The sequence below is a fragment of the Piliocolobus tephrosceles genome, chromosome 10, assembly GCF_002776525.5.
Source record: "Piliocolobus tephrosceles isolate RC106 chromosome 10, ASM277652v3, whole genome shotgun sequence".
Lineage (NCBI taxonomy): Eukaryota > Metazoa > Chordata > Mammalia > Primates > Cercopithecidae > Piliocolobus > Piliocolobus tephrosceles.
The window spans coordinates 119,652,872-119,677,343 of record NC_045443.1 but is presented as its reverse complement, the minus strand read 5'-3'; the positions used below and the strand labels follow the sequence as shown (position 1 = coordinate 119,677,343).

At 46.8% G+C, this 24,472-nt stretch overlaps 2 protein-coding genes across 3 annotated transcripts in view; one reads left to right on the top strand and one right to left on the bottom strand.

Moving 5' to 3' along the window:
* Positions 1-16,309, bottom strand: part of PSMD9 (proteasome 26S subunit, non-ATPase 9) — a 28,940-nt gene extending 12,631 nt beyond the window's left edge. Inside the window, exons 1-4 of one of the 2 annotated variants that reach the window (XM_023205264.2) lie at positions 16,044-16,309; positions 9,576-9,678; positions 5,146-5,357; positions 2,356-2,457 (exon numbers count right to left, since the gene is read on the bottom strand). In XM_023205264.2, the coding sequence (XP_023061032.2) occupies positions 2,356-2,457; positions 5,146-5,357; positions 9,576-9,678; positions 16,044-16,181 (555 nt within the window). In that variant the 5' untranslated portion in view covers positions 16,182-16,309. The remainder of the gene's footprint in view (positions 1-2,355; positions 2,458-5,145; positions 5,358-9,575; positions 9,679-16,043) is intronic. The other variant, XM_023205254.3, reaches the window with a different exon arrangement.
* Positions 16,310-16,415: 106 nt separating this feature from the next.
* The window catches only part of HPD (4-hydroxyphenylpyruvate dioxygenase), a 48,981-nt gene continuing 40,924 nt past the window's right edge, over positions 16,416-24,472 (top strand). Inside the window, exon 1 of the mRNA XM_026457389.2 lies at positions 16,416-16,607. The gene's annotated coding sequence lies outside the window, so the exon portion shown is untranslated. The remainder of the gene's footprint in view (positions 16,608-24,472) is intronic.

The window sequence follows — 24,472 nt, the reverse complement described above, 5'->3', positions numbered from 1 at the left end:
CAGCACTTTGGGAGGCCGAGACGGGTGGATCACGAGGTCAGGAGATCGAGACCATCCTGGCGAACATGGTGAAACCCCGTCTCTACTAAAAAATACAAAAATCTAGCCGGGCGAGGTGGCGGGCGCCTGTAGTCCCAGCTACTCGGGAAGCTGAGGCAGGAGAATGGCGTGAACCTGGGAGGCGGAGCTTGCAGTGAGCTGAGATCCGGCCACTGCACTCCAGCCTGGGCGACAGAGCGAGACTCCGTCTCAAAAAAAGAAAACTCACGGGACTATACACTGAAAAAGGTGGATCTTGGTGCAGGTAAATTACACCTTAATAATATTAAAATCAACTAGCAGCTCTGTGTACTTGTAGTCTTTCTGAAGGACACGTGGCTGGAAAGTGGCTGCCTCAGGAGGAGAGGTGATGAAAATGTACAATTGTGATGGTTGCACAATTCTGTGACTACACTAAAAACCACTTTAAATGGGTGAACTATGTAGTATGTGAATTAAATCTCAATAAAACTGTTGTAAAAATAATAAAAATAAGCAGGGCACAGTGGCTCACATCTGTAGTCCCAACACTTTGGGAGGCCAGTTCGAGACCAGCCTGGCCAACATGGCGAAACCTCATCTCTACCAAAAATACAAAAATTAGCCAGGCGTGGTGGAGTGTGCCTGTAATCCCAGCTACTCAGGAGGCTGAGGCAGGAGAATCACTTGAACGTGAGAGGCGGACGTTGCAGTGAGGCAAGATCACACCACTGCACTCCAGCCTGGGTGACAGAGTGAGACTCCGTCTCAAATAAAAATAAAAATAAAAATAAATAATAATTATAATAAATTTCAGACAGACTAAAGGAAAAACAAAAATGAAACAATAAAGAATTAAAAGCTTTTTTTTTTTTTTTTTTTTTGAGATGGAGTCTTGCTCTGTCACCCAGGCTGGAGTGCAATGGCGTGATTTCGGCTCACTGCAAGCTCCACCTCCTGGGTTCAAGGGATTCTCCTTCCTCAGCCTCCCAAGTAGCTGGGACTACAGGCGTGTGCCACCACGCCCGGCTAATTTTTTGTTTTTTTAGTAGAGACGGGGTTTCACCATGTTAGCTAGGATGGTCTCAATCACCTGACCTTGTGATCTGCCCACCTCGGCCTCCCAAAACTCTGGGGTTACAGGCGTGAGCCACCGTGTCTGGCTAAGAATTTATTTAAAAAAAAAAAAAAATTTTTTTCTAAGCAGACACAAAACGCAAGAGCCATAAGCAAAAAAACTGATAAATTTCACAAAATCATTTTAAATATCCATACAAGTTACAGATTTGATGACAGTATCGATGCAGAAATGATGGCCTGACCACTAGCAGGGGCACAGGCAACTGCGAGCCATCTCCTGACCTGACCTGGCCTGGCCTGCACTGATGCGTTACAAATAGATGAACCATGCAGCTGAGCAAGAGTCAAAAAATCCAGAACTGTTGGGTTAACTGGAGACTTCATTTGGGAACCAAAAACTTTAGTTAATAATTTTCCTGGGCTTTGCCACAATGTCACTCCTGAAAAGTGTGGATCTTTGCTACAAAACAACAACAACAATTCCAACCTGGACAACATAGCAAGACCCCACCTCTACAAAATATAAAAAAATTAGCCAGTGACGTAGCTATGATGGCACCACCACTCCAGCCTCGGTGACAGAGCATGACCCTGTCTTTAAAAAAAAAGAAAAAAAAAAAAAAAAAGAAAAGATCTCTAAGAAACCTTGTTAAATGAAAACAGAGACAGGGTAGAGGAGAGGGGAATTTGGGTTAGGGTAGCCAGGAAAGGCCCCCTGAGAGGATGTCACCAGTGTAAAACAGAAGGAGGATGAAGAGGAAGAGCATTCCAGGCGGAAGGAATAGCAAGCGTAAAGGCCTTGAATGGGGCTATGCCAAGCAACACCACGAAGGCAGCAGTCCAGGGCCTCAGCAACACTTCCAGCAACTCCAGGACTATAGACCAGAGGCTGTGTGCTACGACCTGAATGTCTATGGCCCCCTGAAATTCATATGTTGAAATCCTAACCACCAATGTGATGGTATTAGGGGTGGGGCCTCTGCGAGGTGATTAGGTCATGAGAGGTGAAGCCCCAACTGGGATTAGTGCCCTTATACAAGAGCTCCCAGGGTTCCTATGAGGACACAGCTAGAAGGCACCACCTAGGAGCTAGGAAGCAAGCCCACCCCAGACACCAAATTGGCTGGTGCCTTGATCTTGGACTTCCCTGCCTCCAGAGCTGTGAAAAATGAACCTCTATTGTTTGTAAACCACCTAGCCTATGTCATGCCGTTAGAGAAGCCCAAACAGACCAAGACACCAGGTCGCCCCACTCACCCCCTCACTGTGCTGCACCACACTGCCAATGTTATGAAGTGACTGGAAATTCTGGGTGTTCACAGAGCCGAACTCCACAATCTCATCATCCACTTGCAGACCCTGGAAAGGGAAGGAAAAATTGAAAATCAGGCTAGAGGTTCAGTGTGCTCCTGGTGTTCTCTAACCTTCAATACCCAATTTAATGTCAAGGTCACGAGTTTGTTTTCTACAGGGTAGGCTCAGAACAAAGAGGTCGGGGATGTAGACACCTCATGCAGGAAGGGGCAGTGGCTAATGGGGCCACCTCCTCCTTGGGTTCCTTTGAGGGCAGCTCTAGTAAAGATGACCAGGTCTGCCCAATGTCTGAGAGCTGGCAACTACCAGACACTGTGAAGGCCTTGAGGAGCATGGGAAAGGCCAAATGCTGCTCTCTGGGGTCCTAACCCAGGTTCAAGGGCAAGAGAAGGCAAGCCAGGCTGGGCCCATTTTATTCAGTGGTCAACATTTAGACAAGACGTTTGCCCTAGAAGCCCTCAGACAAGCAGCCACAGGCACAGGGTGGACCCAAGACTAGAGTGACACTCTTGTTCTAGGTCCTAAGAACACAGACGACCACTCATTCACCCCTTTAACAAATATTTGTTGTGGGCCAACTGGCACTGGGGTAGATGCTGTAGATGGGGTAGTGAATGAGATGGAGCTTCTATGTAACTTACAGACTTGTGATCATTAAACAAGACTGGTAGGACCAGGGTTTAGGACCCCATTCCACCTGTCAGGAACTATGTGTCCTGACACAAGTTACTTCAGGTCTGTGAGGCTTTTCCTCGAGGATGAAATGAGTAAAGATTAGGACCTACCCCAGAAGTGGCTTTGGAATTATATTTAACTACATCTCCACAAAAAAAAACGTACAAGAATGTTCACAGCAACACTCTTCATAATAGCCAAAAAGTGGTGACAATCCATATGCCCATTAACTGACAAATGGATAAATAAAATATGAGATATCCAGGTAGTGGACTATTATTTGGCCGTAAAAAGGAATGAAGGGCCAGGCATGGCAGCTCATGCCTGTAATTCCAGCACTTTGGGAGGCCGAGGCAGGAGGATCGCTTGAAGCCGGGAGTTCAAGACCAGCCTGGGCAACATAGTGAGAACCCATCTCTAAAAAAAAAAAAAAGGAAATAAAAAATTAACCAGGCATGGTGGCGTGTGCCTACAGTCCTAGCTGCTTGGGAGGCGGAAGCAGGAGGATCACTTGACTCTGTGAGTTTGAGGTTGCAGTGAGCTATGATGGCACCATGGCAGTCAAGTCTGGGTGACAGAGTGAGACCCTGTCTGTAAACAAATGAAGCACTGATCCATGCTGCAGTATGGATGACTTGAAAATATGCTAAGTGAAAGAAGCCAGTCATAAAAGGTCACATATTATATGATTCCACTTAGAGGAAATGCCCAGAATAGACAAATCCAGAGAGGCAGAAAGTAGATAACTGGGTGCAGGGAGCTGGGGGATTGGAAAGTGATGGCAAATCACTATAGAGTTTCTTTTCAGGAACAATGTTCTGAAATTGATTATGGCTGGGCATGGTGGCTCATGCCTATAATCCCAGCATTTTGGGAGGCTAAGATGATAGAATCACTTGAGCCCAGGAGGTGGAGACCAACCTACGCAACATAGTGAAACCCTCTTTTTTTTTTTTAGACAGAGTCTCGCTCTGTCACCAGGCTGGAATGTAGTGACACAATCTGCGCCCACTGCAGCCTCCACCTCCCGGGTTCATGAGATTCTCCTGCCTCAGCCTCCTGAGTAGCTGGGATTACAGGCACATGCCACCACACCCGGCATTTTTAGTAGAGATGGGGTTTCACCATGTTGGCCAGGCTGGTCTTGAAGTCCTGACGTCAGATGATCACCCACCTAAGCTTCCCAAAGTGCTGGGATTACAGGCGTGAGCCACCGCACCCAGCTGAAAATTTTTTAAATAGAAATAAAATTGATTGTGGTGATGCATAGCTCTGTGATATACCAAAAAACACTAAACCATATACACACTTTAAATGGGTAATTTTTTTTTTTGAGACAGAGTCTCACTCTGTTGCCCAGGCTGGAGTGCAGTGGCGTGATTTTCATATTTTTAGTAGAGACGGGGTTTCATCATGTTGGCCAGGTTGGTCTCCAACTCCTGACCTCAAGTGATCCACCGGCCTTGGCCTTCCAATGTGCTGGGATTACAGGCGTGAGCCTGTAATTTTTTTTAAGACAAGGTCTCACTCTGTCACCCAGGCTGGAGTGCAGTGGCACAGTCACAGCTCACTGCAACCTCGACTTCCTGAGCTCAAGTGATCCTCCCACTTCAGCTTTCCAAGTAGCCTCAGCCTTCTCAAGTGTTGGGATTACGGGCATGAGCCACTGTGCCCAGCCTAATTTTTTTTTAACATACCACATAACATGCATAACTCATTTGGCAGGATGCCATTCTCATTTTCATCATTCAGTGCCCAGCTAAAATGAGCCCCAAGAAGAGATCCTCTCCCTCTCTTGGGACATTTATCATCTTCTGTCACTGGGAACAGGTCACTCCCCCACCAATGTAGTGGGCAGCCAGGGCTGACCTCTCTCTAAAACTCTGCCCCCAGCACCGGGCTGGATACACAGCAGGCCTCACTCAGTGTTTATTAAATGAGTAACTGAACTCAGCACCGCAGCATGGAGACAACTGGTCTGTCTTTCCACACCACTGAAGGCTACCTGACCCACAGTGTCCCCTGGGCATGGACTTGAGTGGCCAACCCCTGGATTACCGCGATGCTGGCTGGGGAGCCAGGGCTGATGCTGTTCACTTTGGCGAAGGCCTGTGGAGGGCCCTGGCTCTCACTCTGGTCCAGTTTGCGATTCATGGCCTCTTTGTGGGCCTCAGCCATGTCCCGGGCCTGCTTCTCCTTGTCACGAGCGTGCAGCTGGTGCAGGGCCTCCTCCACCTGCTTCATCACCGCCTTGTGATCATTCTGCAGGCCTGGGATGAGAACCACACATCAGGGGCCAAGGAAGACAGCGGAGGACACAAGACTCCTACATTCATTCACTGAAGAGTTAACAAGTGCTTACTATATGCCATACACGGAGCTAGAGGCGAAGAGGAGTCTCTGACCAAGACAGAGGACATTCCCTCTTGGAGTATTCAGTCCTGCAAGGAGCAGCTCCAGAATAAGTAATTACAGTAACATCTGATGACTGCAGGGAGGCCTGGCCAGCAGGAAAGTCTGCCCTTGCTAATCCAGGAGATGAAGGAAGGCTTCCTGAAGGCAGTGCTGTCTCGGGTGAGCCCTGAGAGGTGAGGAGGGAAGGTAACGTCCAGCTGAATCCATAGGCATGAACTCAAAGGCATATGAGGGGCTGGCACTGTGGTCGTGTGAATGAATGACTCAGGCTGGGTGTAATCAAGATTTCACTTTTCTCTGAAATCCTCTAGAAGGAAAAATGCTGCATAAGCCGGGCACAGTGGCTCACGTCTGTAATCTCAGCACTTTGGGAGGCCGAGGCAAGAGGATCACGAGGTTAAGAGATAGAGATCACCTAGCCAACATGGTGAAACCCCGTCTCTACTAAAAAATACAAAAATGAGCTGGGCGTGGTGGTATGTGCCCGTAATCCCAGCCACTTGGGAGGCTGAAGCAGGAGAACTGCTTGAACTCGGGAGGCAGAGGTTGCAGTGAGCCGAGATGGTGCCACTGCCCTCCAGCCTGGCAACAAAGCGAGACTTAGTCTCAAAAAAAAAAAAAAAAAATGCTGCGTAAGCCTAGTAATCCTGGAGACACTCAGTCCAGGAGAGGGAGCCCACAGGGAGGTGGCCAAAGGGCACCCCTGCTGCAGGGCTCTTGCCAATTGGTGGGGTTTGGGAGGAAGAGCCCATGCCATGAAATCTTTGATTTTTCCAGAAAAGCTGAAAATTGGGATGTCTGAAGTGAAATTCTCTGATTTTTCAGTACAGACAGCTAATTCAAAATGTTGTGAACCACCATGGCAATCTGCAGGCCACGCCAGCACAGCAGCTGGTATTTTGATACCCTGTGCCTGTCAGTGGGCTTGCCATACTACCTGACCTGCCTCCTCTGCCACTGTCACTTTGGAGCCAAGGTGAGACCCTCAGTCGTTAAGGGATTCAAGTTCTCAACCCACAGGAGCAGATGTGGGAAAAGAACCCAGATCTGAACAAGTGGAGACACGTACCTGGGAGGCAGACTTACATAACACATGGGCACTTTCACTAGAAAAGCCCTGCCCTGATGAGAGGTCCACAGCATTCCTAGAATCTGCAATGCCTGGCACACAGGAATTGCTCAATACACAGCTACTGGGGAATGGAGCAAATGACTATTTACAACATATTACAATTCTAATCAAAATGTTACTGAAAGGGTTTTTTTCAGTACAAAATGTTTCTGCAGTATATTTCAAAACACAAATTTGCAATTACAAACATACCACATTAATATAAGCTGTTGGCTGGGCGCGGTGGCTCACGCCTATAATCCCAGCATTTTGTGAGGCTGAGGCAGGCAGATCACCTGAGGTCAAGAGTTCAAGACCAGCCTGGCCAACATGGTGAAACCCTGTCTCTACTAAAATATAAAAATTAGCCGGGCTTGATGGTGGATGCTTGTAATCCTAGCTACTTGGGAGGCTGAGACGGGAGAATCATTTGAACCCGGGACACGGTGGGTGCATTGAGTGAGCCGAGATCATGCCACTGCACTCCAGCCTAGGTAGCTAAGTGAGATTCCATCTCAAAAAAAAAAGAAAAATTAGTCAGGTGTGGTGGTAGGTGCCTATAATCCCAGCTACTCGGGAGGCCGAGGCCAGAGAATCACTTGAACCTGGGAGGTGGAGGTTGCAGTGAGCATATTTTGCATATATACATATGTGTGTGTATACATAAATATACACACACACATATGTATATATACACACACATGCATGTGTATAAAATATATATGTATATATTTTATATAAGTATGTATAACACATATGTATGTATTATGTATATAACATATGTATATATGTTAACATGTATATATTTTATATATACACATATGTACATTATATATACACATATGTATATATTTTACATATATACACATATATGTATTTTATATATAAACACATATATGTGTATATATTATATATATGTATATATGCTGTTAACAACACAGGAGACTACATACAGAAGCCAAAGGACCTCCGCATTATTTTCCAATTTTTTTTTTTTTTGAGACAGAGTTTCGCTCTTGTTGCCCAGGCTGGAGTGCAATGGCACAATCTCAGCTCACCGCAACCTCCACCTCCTGGATTCAAGCGATTCTCCTGCCTCAGCCTCCTGAGTAGCTGGGATTACAGGTTCGCACCACCATGCCCAGCTAATTCTGTACTTTCAGTAGAGACGGTGTTTTTCCATGTTGGCCAGGTTAGTCTCGAACTCCCGACCTCAGGTGATCCGCCCACGTCAGCCTCCCAAAGTGCTGGGATTAGAGGCGTGAGTCACTGCACCAGGCCATTATTTTCCAATTTGTATGTAAATCTATAACTGTTCTTAAAAAAAGTTATTTTGTACAATAAAATAAACTTGTGAGAATAGATATTCTTTTTTTTTTTTTTTTTTCTGAGACAGAGTTTTGTTTGCTGTGTCGCCCAGGGTGGAGTGCAGTGGTGCCATCTCGGCTCACTGCAACCTCTGCCTACTGGGTTCAAGCGATTCTCCTGTCTCAGCCTCCCGAGTAGCTGGAATTACAGGCATGTGCCACCACACCCAGCTAATTTTTGTATTTTTAGTAGAGGCAGTATTTCACCATGTTGGTCAGGCTAGTCTCAAACTCCTGACCTCAGGTGATCTGCCCGCCTTGGCCTCCCAAAGTGCTGGGATTACAGGCATGAGCCACTGCACCTGGCCAAGAACAGATTTTTCAAAAAAAGACCAATAAGGAATTGCTCAGATTTTTTTTTTTTTTTTTTTTTTTTTTTTGAGATGGTCTCTTGCTCTGTCACCCGGGAGGTGGAGGTTGCAGTGAGCCAAGATCGTGCCACTGCACTCCAATATGGGTGACACAGTGAGACTCTGTCTCAAAAAATAAATAAATAAATAAGATGTGATACAGATGGAATCAAGATTCAAATAGATTAAAGAGGAGTTAGTAAGTGAAAAATGTGGAGGATAAATGCTAATAGGACTCTGTGGTAGAGACAGTTGCCTACCTATGGCTGAGTGGATAACAGCCTCCAACACATCCACATCCTAGCCCCTAGAACCTGGGAATATGCCATCTTACATGGCAAACGGGGCTCTGAAGATGTGATTAAGGACCTTAAGATAAGGACACGATCCTGGATTCTCCAGGTAGGCCTGGTGTCATCACAGAGGTCTTTATAGGTGCAAGAGGGAGGCAGGAGAGTGAGAGACAGAGATGTGATGACAGAATCAGAGTGAGGGAAATGCGACTGCCAGCTTTGTAGATGGACAAAGCCATGAGCCAAGGACAGTGGGCAGCCTTTGGAAACCAGAAAAGACCAGGAAACAGGCTCTCCCCTAGATCCTCCAGAAGGAGCCAGCCCTGCCAACACCTTGATTTTAGTCAGTGAGACCCATCTGGACTTCTTATCTCCAGTTACTAAGTCTGTGGTCATTTGTTATGGCAGAAACAGAAAACAAATATGCTATCCAATCTGTACTCTCTCCTAGCTCTTTAATTAAAAACAAATCATGCCTGTAATCCCAGCACCTTGGAAGGCCGAGGCAGGAGGACCACTTGAGTCCAGGAGTTCAAGACTCACCTGGGCCACTTAGCAAGACTTGTCTCTACTAAAAAAAATTAGCCAGGCACAGTGACACACACCTATAGTCCCAGCTACATGGGAGGCTGAGGCAGGAGGCTCACTTGGAGCCTGGGGAGTTGAGACTGTAGTGAGTCATGTTAGCGCCACTGCACTCCACCATGGAAGACAGAGCAAGACCCTGGCTCATAAAAAAAAAAAGAGAGAGAGAGAGAGAGAAAATGAAACCAGAAATATAGAAGCTTAGAGTCTAGCCCATTCCCTTAGTTCTCAGTCCTTGGAGGGGGATAAGATAATCCCATCAAGGCAGAAGAGAAGGCAGTGGATAATACAGATCCTTGGTTTTATTTGTATGCCTTTAACACCTCCCACCACAAGGTGGGGAAAGTCCTCTAAGAGGGCCACTCACATATGATGTTGTGCCGGGCGGTGCGGACTTGGTACAGGTCCACGTCTGACCGGGGGTAGCCCTCACAGTCCACCAGCGGCTCGTTCATCCCAATGCCTTTTTGCTGGAGGAAAGAAATGTGGTTAAAAGGTGCTCATGGGTGTAATGTCCCCAGGATGTCTTTCCCCAGACCCTTCTCTGAAGTCATAATAAAGGTGACACTATCAGTGCCACATACCGATCACTTAGACCCTATTCATGTCCTTAGGCTCTATTCCTGTCCTCACAACTACCCTGGGGTGGGCACTGAGTCTTTCATTTTTTATTTATTTTTATTTTTTATTTTTTATTTTTTTTGAGATGGAGTCTCGCTCTGTCGCCCAGGCAGTGCAGTGGCTGGATCTCGGCTCACTGCAAGCTCCACCTCCTGGGTTTATGCCATTCTCCTGCCTCAGCCTCCCGAGTAGCTGGGACTACAGGCGCCCGCCACCTTGCCCAGCTAGTTTTTTGTATTTTTTAGTAGAGACGGGGTTTCACCGTGTTAGCCAGGATGGTCTCGATCTCCTGACCTTGTGATCCGCCCATCTCGGCCTCCCAAAGTGCTGGGATTACAGGCTTGAGCCACCGGGCCCGGCCTCATTTTTTGTTTTTAATGCAAGTAATGCATGAATCCATTCTTTTTTGAAGTTAAAACAGTGCCGATAAAACCAAAGACTCCTTTGAGCATCATCCCCAAGGCCAGCCTCTTCCTCCCCTCCTTCAGACCCTCCTTCCCACAGGTGGCTGACACCTGGCTGCTGGCCTGGCAGCTAGAGGGGAGTGAGAAGTCCAAACAGCATCCAGCTGTGGCAGGGCTTTGAGTCTTCTGCAAATAGAAAGATCTAAAAGGCCTTTCCAAGAAGGAAACAGTGATAGCACCAGCTGCCTCCGGGGAGAGGAACTGGGTGGCTGGGTGACAGGGCAGGGAGAGAGAAGCTCCACTTTACATCCCTCTATAGGTTTTGAATTTTGCCTATGGGAATGTATTCTCTATTCAAAACAACCCCCCCGCCTTTTTTTTTTTAAACATTTTAAAGACATGAGTTAGAGGAGAGTACACAAAAGCAGTGAAACCAGTCGCATAGTTCAGGGGAGGGGCTCTGCAGTTGGTTAGACTTTAATTTGAATCTCAATTCTTCCACATACAAGCTGGACATCCTTAGCTGAGACCTTCCCTCTAAGCCTCAGCTTCCTCAATTATAAAATGGGAATAAGAGCACTCACCTCCCTCCCTACCTGCTGCAAGAACTAATGAGCTGACCTGCAGAGTACTCAGCACAGTGCACATGCATACGCAGCATAGTGGGTTCAAGATGGTCCCCAAAAACAGATAACCACATGCTAACCTCCAAAACCTGTAAATATGACTTTATTTGAAAAAGAGTCTTTATAGCCGGGCGCGGTGGCTCAAGCCTGTAATCCCAGCACTTTGGGAGGCCGAGACGGGCGGATCACGAGGTCAGGAGATCGAGACTATCCTGGCTAACACGGTGAAACCCCGTCTCTACTAAAAAATACAAAAAAACTAGCCGGGCGAGGTGGCGGGCGCCTGTAGTCCCAGCTACATGGGAGGCTGAGGCAGGAGAATGGCGTGAACCTGGGAGGCGGAGCTTGCAGTGAGCTGAGATCCGGCCACTGCACTCCAGCCAGGGCGACAGAGCGAGACTCTGTCTCAAAAAAAAAAAAAAAAGAAAAAGAAAAAGAGTCTTTATAGATGTAATTATGTTAAGGATCTCGAGATAAGCTCATCTGGTGGCTGGTGTCCTCATAAAAGAAAGGCAGAGGTAGGTGTGGGACAGAGAAACAGGAGGAAGGCCATGTGAAGATGCAGGCAGAGGTTCAAGTGACACAGCTGTAAGCCAAGGACCGCCGATAGCCACCAGAGGCTGGGAGAAAGGCCTAGAAGCTTCTCTCTCAGAGCCTATAGAAGGAGCCAACCCTGCTGACATCTTGATTTCAGACTTCTGGCCTCCAGAGCTGGGACAGAGTAAATTCCTGTTTTAAGTCACCAACTCTGTGGTGTTATGGTGGCCCCAGAAAACGACTATGCACAGTCATAGTCATAAACAGTGGCTATAAGGATTAGTCAGTCCAGGGACAAGTTGCCAGTGCACACAGGCACTGAGAAGAGGGATTCGTTCACTTTGCTCCCTTTCTCTCTGGAAGCCTCCGGGTTACACCCAAACCTACTGTCCACTGTGCAAGGAGATAGTTCTCCATACTCCCCTAACACAGGATTCACCATGACACTGCAGAAATGCTCCAGGGGCTAAAAACCTATATCTGCTCCTGCCTTCCCACAGTGATTAAGAGTTAACCAGCCTTTGAGAATCAATGTCACATTGGATAATGCTTCTCAAAGGGTGGGATCCATAACACTGGCAGCTCACACACAGGGCATTAAATAACCCTGAATCAAAAATACATATTCCTTTCCCAATTCTCTTCAGTCCTTCAATTGTCAAGGCAAAAGTGTCCATCTGGTGCTGGTCTTTGCAACACCCCAGTTACTTGATATCTCTAGGACCCTCCATTTTTATAAGTTTTATTGAGATATAATTCAGATACCATATAACTGACCCATGTAAACTGTAAAAGTTAACGGCTTTTGTGTTTGTTTGTTTGTTTGTTTTGAGACAAGATCTCCTTCTGTTGACCAGGCTGGGGTACAGTGGTGTGTTCATAGCTCACTGCAGCCTTGAACTCCTGGGTTCAAGCAATCCGCCTTAGCCTCCTAAGTAGCTAGGACCACAGGTACATGTCACCACACCTGGCTAATTTTTAATTTTTTGTTTTAAGACAGAGCCTTGTTCTGTCGCCCAGGCTGGAGTACAGTGGCGCGATCTCGACTCACTGCAAGCTCTGCCTCCCGGGTTCATGCCATTCTCCTACCTCAGTCTCCCGGGAGTAGCTGGGACTACAAGCGCCCGCCACCACGCCCGGCTAATTTTTTTGTATTTTTAGTAGAGACGGGGTTTCACCGTGTTAGCCAGGATGGTCTCGATCTCCTGACCTCATGATCCGCCCGCCTCGGCCTCCCAAAGTGCTGGGATTACAGGCGTGAGCCACCGCACCAAGCCTTTAATTTTTAATTTTGTAAAGATAGGTTCTCACTGTGTTGCCCAGGCTAGTCTCAAACCCCTGGCCTCAAGTGATCCTCCTGCCTCAGACTCCCAAAGTCCTGGGATTACAGGCATAAGCCACCACGCCTGGCCACTGACCATTTTTATTAATCATATTTTCTTTGGAGAAATGTTTATTCAGATCCTTTCCCTGTCTTCTAATTGGTTCCCTTTTTATTATTGAGTTATAAGAGCTCTTACTATAGCCTAGATACTATCCTTTTATCAGAGAAATGATATGCAAATATTTTCTCCTATTCTGGAGCTTATCTTTTCACTTTCTTTACTAAGTCCTTTGAAACACAGTTTTAAATGTTGAAGTTCAACTTATCATTTTTTCTTTTGTACCTTGTGTTTTTGGTGCCATATCTAAAAAGGCTTTGCCTAATCCAAGGTCACGAAGATTTACTCCTATGTTTTATTATATGAGATTTATAGTTTATAGTTTTGGCTGCCCATTTTTTTTTTCTGAGATGGAGTCTGTCACCCAGGCTGGAGTGTCATGGTGCAGTCTTGATTCACTGTAACCTCCACCTCCCAGGTTCAAGTGATTCTCCTGCATCAGCCTCCCAAGTAGCTGGGATTACGGGTGTGTACCACCATGCCTGGCTCATTTTTGTATTTTTAGTAGAGACGGGGTTTCACCACATTGGCCAGGCTGGTCTCGAACCACTGACCTCAAATGACCTGCATGCCTCAGCCTTCCAAAGTGCTGGGATTAAAGTCGTGAGCCACCATGCCCGGCCTTTTTTTTTTTTTTTTTTTTTTTAAAGAGACAGCATCTCTGTCACCCAAAAGGGAGTGCAGTGGTGCAATTATAGCTCACTGCAGCCTCAAATCAACATCCAGGACTCAAGCAATCCTCCTGCCTCAGCCTCCCAAGTAGCTGGGACTACAGGCATGCACCACCATGCCCAACTAATTTTAAAACATCTTTTTTTTGTAGAGGCACAGTCTCGCTATGCTACCAAGGCTGGTATTGAACTTCTGGCCTCAAGTGATCCTCCCACCTTGGCCACTCAAATAATGAGCCACTGTACCCAAACCCACTTTTTTCTTTTTTTTCTTTTTCTTTTTTTGAGACAGAGTTTCGCTCTGTCGCCCAGGCTGGAGTGCAGTGGCAGGATCTCAGCTCACTGCAACCTCCACCTCCTGGGTTCAAGTGATTCTCCTGCCTCAGCCTCCCAAGTAGCTGGGACTACAGGCATGCGCCATCACACCTGGCTAATTTTTGTTATTTTTAGTAGAGTCAGGATTTCACCATGTTGGCCAGGCTGGTCTCAAACTCCTGACCTCAGGTGATCCGTCTGCCTCAGTCTCCCAAAGTGCTGGGATTACAGGTGTGAGCCACCACACCCAGCCCAAACCCACTTTTTAAAAACAAACAGAGCAGGGTTTCAGGCTGAAAGCCTTCAGCAAGCAACAGCAGTCAGCCAGAAGCAACTAATGTGCCGTATCAACCTGCAAAGCATCTGACCTTTAAGAATATTTAAGAGAAAAGATTCTCATTTTCCATATGTAGCCGAGTTTTGAAATTTTCTTTCAAAATACATTTATGGGCAAGGCACTGTGGCTCATGCCTATAACCTCAACACTTTGGGAGGCAGAGGCAGGAGGACTGCTTGAGCCCAGGAGTTTGAGATCAGTCTGAGCAACAGAGCGAGACCCTGTAGCTACAAAAAATACAAAAATTAGCTGGGCGTGGTGGCATGTACCTGCAGTCTCAGCTACTTGGGAGGCTGAGGTAGGAGGATCGCTTGAGCCCAGGAGGTTGAGGCTGCAGTGAGCCAAGATGGTGCCACTGAACTCCAGCCTGGGCAAACAGAGCGAGACCCTGTCTCAATAATAATAATAATACATTTATATAAGATTAAAAGTAGATCTATTTAAATAAAAATATAAAAGGAATAACAGTACGAGTGGTATATGCATATAGTATCCTGCACGTGGTAGAAAATAAACTAAAGTTTGAGAAATTGCTGGTAATTTGCTTGAAAGCACAGGTTCTGAATGTAACAGACCTGAGGTCTGAATCCCACTTTGAGCATATAGTCAGTACCCAGTGAAATGATTCTCTGGCCCTATGTATGAAACTTCATCTTATGGCCAGACGCAGTGGCTCACACCTGTAATCCCAGCACTTGGGAAGGCCGAGGTGGGTGGATCACCTGAGGTCAGGAGTTCAACACCAGCATGACCAACATGGTGAAACCCCGTCTCTACTTAAAATACAAAATTAGCCTGGCGTGCTAGCCCGCGCCTGTAATCCCTACTACTCAGGAGGCTGAGGCAGGAGAATCATTTGAACCTGGGAGGCGGAGGCTGCAGTGAGCCGAGATTGAGCCACTGCACTCCAGCCTGGGTGACAAAGCGGGGCTCCGTCTCAAACCAAAAAAAAAAAAAAACTTCATTTACATCACCTAAAATGCATTCCATCCCACCTTACTTGGGCATAATTAATTGAATCTTCCTCTGCAAACTGATTTGTGATTTTATACTAGGTGGCATAAGAAAATCTGCATCAGCTTTTGAGCCAGACCCATCGCTGCCAATTCCAACCTGCATGACCTTAGATAGGCGTTTGCCCCACTCTGGGCCTCAGTTTCCTCCTTATGCAATAAGGATGAGCCTTATTTGTCACTCAAAGTCCGGTCCTTAGACCTCTAGCATCAGCATTGCTGGAAGTTGACTACAAATGCAGAATCTGATCCCTTGCCTCAAACAAAATCTTCATTTTAATAAGATCCCCAGGTAATTCACATACACACTTAAGTTTAAGAAGTTATGATGCAATCAGCAAATGCCAGGTGCAGTAGCTCACGCCTGTAATCCCAGCACTTTGAAAGGCCGAGGCGGGAGGATCGCTTGAGGCCAAGAGTTCGATACCAACCTGGGCAACAGAGCGAGACTCTGTCTTTACAAAAAATACAAAATTAAGATAAGGCAGTCAGCGAAGCACATGACAGCTGTTCAATCACCAAGTAACACCTGTTTCCGCCTCCCTAAAATGGAGAAAGTAAACAGCATCCATCTCAAAGGGTTCTTGCGAGGATTAAATGAACTCAACAATGCACAGCACTTAAACCAGTGCCTAGCACACAGTAGGGCTCCATAAACGCTTGCTGGATATCAAAATAGCTAACTGTTAAGTTACTAAGGTTCTTTGCCTGCCTTCTTGTGCCGACAGAGGCCGCACTTGCGGCGACTTGGGCCTCCCAGGGAGAAGATCCATTGCGGAGCGCCCAAGTTGAGGCGGCCCTGGCTTCCCAGTCCCCCAGAGACAGGGGGCCGGGTTAGGCGACCTGGGGCGCCCCGAACCCACACTCACGCTTTCTAGCACGTCATAGTTGGCCTTGATCTGCGCCTCTATCTCCTCCTTGCGCCGCATCAGCTCCTGGACATCGCTGACAGTCACGGCGCCGGCCTGCGAGGAGGCTCCGCTCTGCCTCGCTTCCTCGTCAGACATAGCGAACCTCGGGCCGCGATTCCACACACCAGGCTCCCCGGCTACGGACGACGCCCCAGTAGACTGTAACTACGGCTCCGCCCATGGGCCAAAACACCACAGCCGTCCGCGGGCGCGACAACAGGCAAGGGGTGGGGCTTGGGGGCGGAGCTGGGTCACCGGAAGCCTCGCCCTGCCGGAACACGTGCGCTTGTGGTGACCCGGCAGGAGTAGCGTCGGCAGCAATGGATCCCCACGTAGGTGCACACCAACGCTAGGGGATGATCTCGCGTCAGCTGACTCATTTTCTTTCCTCATTCATGCAACCCACATTTATTGAGCGCCTGCTGTATGGATGGATACTGTACGCCAGAGAACCGCTGCGTGGCGCTCCAATTCACTGTTTCACATCCACACAGCCGTGGAGGATTTACAAAATACATTAAGGTTCCTTATCCCTCAGTTTACATATCCGATATGCCTGAGTACAAACCCCGTATCTTGCCACTTAACGGCAATCTGTGTGACCCTAGGTCACTACTTTGCTTCTCTGAGCTTCAGTTTCCTCATCTGTAAAATGGGGCAGTAATTGATAGCAGCTCACATAGAGCTGTCCTTCTGCTAACAAATATTCATGGAATGCTTCCTATAAGCCATATACTGTTGAAGGTGCTGGATGTTCCTGTTAAGGCCTCTATAAATTGCAGTGATAATAATAACGGTAACAGTGTTTATTTATTGATACTTATAATGTGCCAGACGCTGTTCTAAGTGCCTTACATATATTAATTCAACAACATCATGAAGCTAGATTATTACCTCCCAGTGTGACAGCTGAGAAAACCGTCTCAATAACCGATTTACCCAGCTAGCAAAATGTGAGGCCAAAATTCCAACCCAGCTTAACTAAACGATCAACTTTGATATCTAACCATGTGCCTCTAATATTCTGTCTTGAAAAGGGCTTAACGGTCATCTGTGTAGTATTCAAACATGTTTGCCCTGAATCTAATCATTGGAAAACAGACATATCCAAAAGAAGGGACATGCTTCAAAACAACTGGCCTGAAAATTTCAAAAAAAGTTAATGTTGTGAAATACACATGGGGGATGAGGGGTGGGGGAAGGGAAAGGAGGCGGATATGCAATTACCTAGGTTTAAGAAAACTAAAGATGTGCATCAACTAAATGCAATGGGCTAGGTATGGTGGCTCATGCCTGTAATCCCAGCACTTTGGGAGGTGGGAGTTCAAGACTAGCCTCACCAACATGGTGAAACCCTGTCTCTACCAAAAATATAAAAAACTAGCCGGGTGTGGTGGCACACAGCTGTAATCCCAGGTATTCAGGAGACTGAGAAGGTCTCGAACCCCTGGCCTCAAGTGACCCAGCCCAGCTCAGCCTTCCAAAGTGCCGGGATTACAGGAGTGAGCCACCACGCCCCTCGAAAATAAACTAACATTTCTAACATTGTCGAGAGAGAGATACAGGTGCAGTGGCTCATGCCTTGTAGTCCCATTACTCTGGGAGGTCAAAGCAGGAGGATCCCTTAGGTCCAGGAGTTTGAGACCAACCTGAGCAACATAGCAAGACCTCCGTCTCTACAAAAAAAAAAAAAAAAATTAACTAGGAGATGACCAGGTGTGGTGGTTCACACCTGTAATCCCAGCACTTTGGGAGGCTGAAGTGGGCAGATCACTTGAGGTCAGGAGTTCAAGACCAGCCTGGCCAACATGGTGAAACACTGTCTCTACTGAAAACACAAAAATTACCAAGGCACAGTGCCACACACTTGTAATCCCAGCTGCCTGGGAGGCTGACGCAGGATAATCGCTTGAACCTGAGAGGCAGAGGTTGCAGTGAGCCAAGATCATGTCACTGCACTCCAGCCTGAGCGACAGAGAACCCATCTCAAATAAATAAATAAATAAGAATAAAAAAGGGAGGAAGAGAGAAATAATAACTAAATGCAATACATGATCCTTACTTGAATTATTTAATGAGAAACAGCAGCTTTAAAAGACTTATTGGGCAAATTGGTGAAATCTAAATATGAACTTTACATTAAATTATAGTATATTGGCCGGGCACGGTGGCTCATGCCTGTAATCCCAGCACTTTGGGAGGCCGAGGCGGGCAGATCACAAGGTCAGGAGATGGAGACCATCCTGGCTAACACGGTGAAACCCCATCTCTACTAAAAATACAAAAAAAAAAAAAAAAATTAGCTGGGCGTGGTGGAGGGTGCCTGTAGTCCCAGCTACTCGGGAGGCTGAGGCAAGAGAATAATGTGAACCCAGGAGGTGGAGCTTGCAGTGAGCCAAGGTCATGCCACTGCACTCCAGCCTGGGTGACAGAGTGAGACTCCTTCTCAAAAAAAAAAAAAAAAAAATTAGTATATCAGTGTTAAATTTCCTCAGTCAGATAATGGTGTTGCAATTATATGAGAGAATCACTTTTCTCTTTATTGGAAGGAGATAAATACTCAACTATTTAGATGTGTAGTGTCATGATTTCTGCTACTAACTTGCAGGTGGCCCAAAGAAAGTGATACAAGGGGAGAAAGAGGCAAAAGGTAACAATTAACAAATCCACATGAGAGTATATGCATATTCAAGGAAAATGTTTTGTAGGCTGCTCATGGCCATAATCCTAGCATTTTGGGAGGCCAAGGCAGGTGGGTCACTGCCTGGGTGACAGAGCAAGACTCCGTCTCAAAAAAAAAAAAAACTAGCGCAGTGGCTCACACCTGTAATCCCGGCACTTTGGGAGACGGAGGCAGGCAGATCACGAGGTCAGGAGATCGAAACCATCCTGGCTAACACGGTGAAAACACATCTCTACTAAAAATACAAAAAATTAGCCGGGCATGGTGGCACGTGCCTGTAGTCCCAGCTACTCGGGAAGCTGAGGCAGGAGAATGGCGTGAACCCGGGAGGCGGAGCTTGCAGTGAGCAGAGATCGCGCCACTGCACTCCAGCCTGGGCAAGACAGCGAGACTCCATCCCTCCCCTCCGACAAAAAAAAAAAAACAAAAACTAAATGCAATCTGTGGCCAGATGCAGTGGCTCATGCCTGTAATCTCAGCATTTTGGGAGACCAAGGCGGCTAGATCACCTGAGGTCAGGAGTTTGAGACTGGCCTGGCCAACATGCTGAAACCTCGTCTATACTAAAAATACAAAAATTAGCTGGGCATGGTGGTTCTGTTGCCCAGGCTGGAGTGTAGTGGCGAGATCTCGGCTCACTGCAACCTCCACCTCCCTGGTTCAAGCAATTCCCCTGCCTCCTGAATAGCTGGGATTACAGGCGTACGCCACCACGCCTGGCTAATTTTTTTGTATTTTTAATAGAGTCAGGATTTCACCATGTTGGCCAGACTGGTCTCGAACTCCTGACCTCAGGCAATCCACCCGCCTTAGCCTCCCAAAGTGCTGGGATTACAGGCATGAGCCATCGCACCCGGCCAAATTTCCTAACTTTTTGAAAAATTATAATATCCTCCCACCCTTCATATCTGAAAATTTCCTGATTTTGATACTTTCACTGTGGTTTTGTAAGACAATGCCCTTAGAAAAAGTACCCTGTATTATTTAGGGTCAAGAGAGGCAACTTACTTTCAAATGGTTCAGGAAAAAAATATAAATATAGGCCGGGCACGGTGGCTCACACCTGTAATCCCAGCACTTTGGGACACTGAGGTGGGTGGATCACAAGGTCAACAGATGGAGACTAGCCTGGCCAACATGGTGAAACCCTGTCTCCCCTAAAAATACAAAAATTAGCTGGATGTGGTGGCTCGTGCCTGTAGTCACAGCTACTCAGGAGGCTGAGTCAGGAGTAGCAGTTGAATCTGGGAGGCAGATGTTACGATGAGTCGAGATGGTGCCACTGCACTACAGCCTGGCGACAGAGCAAGACTTTGTCTAAAAAAAAAAAAAAATATGTATGTAAGGCCGGGCATGATGGCTCACACCTGTAATCTCAGCACTTTGGGAGGCCGAGCGGGGTGGATCACTTGAGGTCAGGAGTTGGAGATTAGCCTGGCGAACATGGTGAAACCCCATCTCTACTAAAAATACAAAAATCAGCTGGGCGTGGTGGTGAGCACCTGTAATCCCAGCTACTCGGGAGGCTGAGGCAGGAGAGAATCACCCGAACCTGGGAGGTGGAGGTTGTAGTGAACCAAGATCGTGCCACTGCACTCCAGCCTGGACCATATAGTGAGACTCCATCTCAAAAAAAAGAAAGAGACAGATATATATTTGTAGACAAGAGATAAATAAAGTAAATATGGCAAAATGTAAATAATGGGTGACTCTGTAAATTATTTGTAAATGTAAATTATTTACATGTACAAAATGTAAATAATTGGTGAAACATATATAAATGTTCTTTATAATATTTTTGGAACTTTTCTGTGAGTTTAAAACCACTTCAAAATAAAATTTTAAGGCAATCTTTAAACAGAAGAAGAAAAGAGAAAAAGTAGAACTAATTACATTAGGCTTCATATAATGTTTGATATTATCTTTTTTTTTTTTTTTTTTTTTTGAGACGGGGTTTCGCTCTTGTTGCCTGGGGCTGGAATGCAATGGCGTGATCTTGGCTGACTGCAATCTCCTATTCCTAGGTTCAAGCAATTCTCCTGCCTCAGCCTCCCGAGTAGCTGGGATTACAGGAGCCCGCCACCACGCCCAACTAATTTTTGTATTTTTAGTAGAGACAGGGTTTTACCATGTTAGCCAGGCTAGTCTCCAACTCCTGACCTCAGGTGATCCACCCCCCTCAGCCTCCCAAAGTGCTGGAATTACAGGAGCGAGCCACTGCGCCCTGCCAAAATAAACTAACATCTAACATTGTCAAAAGAGAGAGAGAGAGAGAGATACAGGTGCAGTGGCTGATGCCTGCAGTCCCATATCTCTGGGAGATCAAGGCAGGAGGATCCCTTGAGTCCAGGAGTTTAAGACCAGCCTGGGCAATATAGCAAGACTTACGTCTCTATGAAAAATAAATAAATAAAAATAAAATGAAATAAAAATTAGCAGAGGACCAGGCATGATGGTTCACGCCTGTAATCCCAGCATTTTGGGAGGCTGAAGTGGGTGGATCACTTGAGATCAGGAGTTTGAGACCAGCCTGGCCAACATGGTAAAACCCCATCTCTAGTAAAACTACAAAAATTAGCCGGGCACAGCGGCACACACCTGTAATCCCAGCTACTTGGGAGTCCGAGGCTGGAGAATTGCTTGAACCCAGGAGTCAGAGGTTGCAGTGAACCACGATCATGCCACTGCACTCCAGCCTGGGCCACAGAGGGAAACTCCGTCTCAAAAAAAATAAAAAACAGAGAGGAAGAGAGAAACAATGACTACATGCAATACATGATCCTTACTTGAATTATTATTATTATTATTTTTTTTTGTATTTTTTAGTAGAGACGGGGTTTCACCAGGTTAGCCAGGATGGTCTCGATCTCCTGACCTCGTGATCCGCCCGTCTCGGCCTCCCAAAGTGCTGGGATTACAGGCTTGAGCCACCGCTCCCGGCCTTGAATTATTTAATGAGAAACAGCAGCTTTAAAAGACTTATGGGCCGATTGGTGAAATCTAAATGTGAACTTTATATTAAATTATAGTATATCAGTGTTAAATTTCCTCAGTCAGATAATGATGTTGCAATTATGAGAGAGAATATCTTTTTATTGGAAGGAGATAAATGCTTAAATATTTAGATGTGTAGTGTCATGATTTCAGCTACTAACTTGCAAGTGGTTCAAAGAAAATGATACAAGGGGAGAAAGAGGCAAAATGTAACAATTAGCAAATCCACATGAAGAGTATATGCATGTCCAAGGAAACTGTTTTGTAGGCAGCTCATGCCTATAATCCAGGACTTTGGAAGGCAGAAGTGGAAGGATCCCCTGATCTTAGGAATTTGAGACCAGCTTGAGCAACATGGCAAGACCCAGTCTCTATCAAAAAAAAAGAAAAGAAAGAAAAGGAAAAGTTGGTGGTGTGGGGGAACTATCTTGCAGTTCTGCTGAGGTCTGAAATTTTTCCAAATAAAAAGGGTGAGAAGATTCTTACCCATGTGGCCTGAAAAGAGAGCTGTTGTTAGATTAGTACATTATGAGCTTGTCAATATTGCTGTCATTATAATAAACCTCTATCTTTTGACTGCCTTCATAGCTCCCAAATCCACCCATCACCTCCACCTCTACTCCTGCCCTGCCACCTCTTTCTCCTGATTGTGGCAGTCTTTGAACTGTCTCAGGTTGTCCACTTTAACTCAGTCTCCGAAGCAGCCAGAATAACCTTCCAAAGGGTGACATTGGCACTCTACTGCTTAATGGCTTCAGTGCCCTTCTCTTGGCCTTTAAGACTCTTCTGATCTCTGCTTGCCTTTAGACCACCTCCCATCCCTGTACCCCACCACACACACACACACACACACACACACACACACACACACACAACTTATGTTCCAGCCATGCTGAGCTTCTAGCAGTTTCTGGCACGTGTTTTGCTCAGTCTCTCTTAGCACTGGGTCTTAGCACCTGCTCGTTCCGTCCTGGAACACCATCTCAGGCCAGGCTGACTTGAACCTCTCCTTCAAGATCCAGCTCAAGGCTGGGCAAGGTGGCTCACACCTGTAATCCCAGAACTTTGGGAGGCCGAGGCAGGTGGATCACTTGAAGTCAGGAGTTCGAGACCAGCCTGGCCAACATGGTGAAACCCCATCTGTACTAAAATAGATTAGTTGGGCTTGGTGGCTGGTGCCTGTAATCCCAGCTACTCAGGAGGCTGAGGCAGAAGAACCCAGGAGGCAGAGGTTGCAGTGAGCTGAGATTACACCACGGCACTCCAGCCTGGGCAACAGAGCAAGACTCCCTCTCAAAAACAAAAAGAAAAAGATCCCTCTCAAAAACAAAAAGAACGGCCTGGCGCGGTGGCTCAAGCCTGTAATCCCAGCACTTTGGGAGGCCGAGATGGGCGGATCACGAGGTCAGGAGATCAAGACCATCCTGGCTAACATGGTAAAACCCCGTCTCTACTAAAAAATACAAAAAACTAGCCGGGCGAGGTGGCGGGCGCCTGTAGTTCCAGCTACTCGGGAGGCTGAGGCAGGAGAATGGCGTAAACCCAGGAGGCGGAGCTTGCAGTGAGCTGAGATCGCGCCACTGCACCCCAGCCTGGCGACAGAGGGAGACTCCGTCTCAAAAAAAAAAAAGAAAAAGAAATATTACCTCTCTGGAAATCATTATCTGTTCCCACCCCACAGCTGGGCTGTTTTCTGCACTTTTCACTTGGTATTGTAAGTGCATGTTTACCTGTCTGTCCCAAGCGCTGGGGACTCTTAGAGAATGTGGACTGAGGCTTGTTTATCTCCAAATGTTGGACTGTTTGAGGATCGCAAGGAAACAGGCTGAGAGAACAGTCTTTCGCCTTTCCAGTTGTTCTGTTTCATCTTCCTTGCAGTGGCCACAGAGAGCCCAGCAAAACCTTTATTTTAGAAAGCTGCCAAGATCTAGGAGAACTTTAGTTGCCTCTCTCAAACTTTCACATCTTGCTCATCTTCATTTCAGAACGAGGGGTAGGCCAAGACACAAACACATGGGAAATAGAGCCAGGGAACTAGAGCTCCCTGGCAAGACCTAGTTGGTCAGAATTCACACTGCCTGACGTGAGGACCACCACACTTTCCATATTTCACCTCACTCTGGCCCAGGAATCCCAAAAGCAACAAATCCTCCCCTCGTTTCCTGCATCTGTAAAACAAGGGTCTGGACTCTGACAGCCATAAATGTGGCAGGCTCACACATGAGTTGGCCCCCTAAAAGTTTTTAAGAATTGTAAATTAGTTGCTGAACCAGCACAAAGACTTAACGCCTGTAATCCTAGCACTTTGAGAGGCCTAGGTGGGAGGATCACCTGAGGTCAGGAATTCAAGACCAGCCTGGCCAACATGGTGAAACCCCATCTCTAATGAAAATACGAAAATTGGCCAGGCACGGTGGCTCAAGCCTGTAATCCCAGCACTTTGGGAGGCCGAGACGGGCAGATCACGAGGTCAGGAGATCGAGACCATCCTGGCTAACAAGGTGAAACCCCGTCTCTACTAAAAAATACAAAAAACTAGCCGGGCGAGGTGGCGGGCGGGCGTCTGTAGTCCCAGCTACTCGGGAGGCTGAGGCAGGAGAATGGCATAAACCCGGGAGGCAGAACTTGCAGTGAGCCGAGATCCGGCCACTGCACTCCAGCCTGGGCGACAGAGCGAGACTCCGTCTCAAAAAAATATATATATATAAGA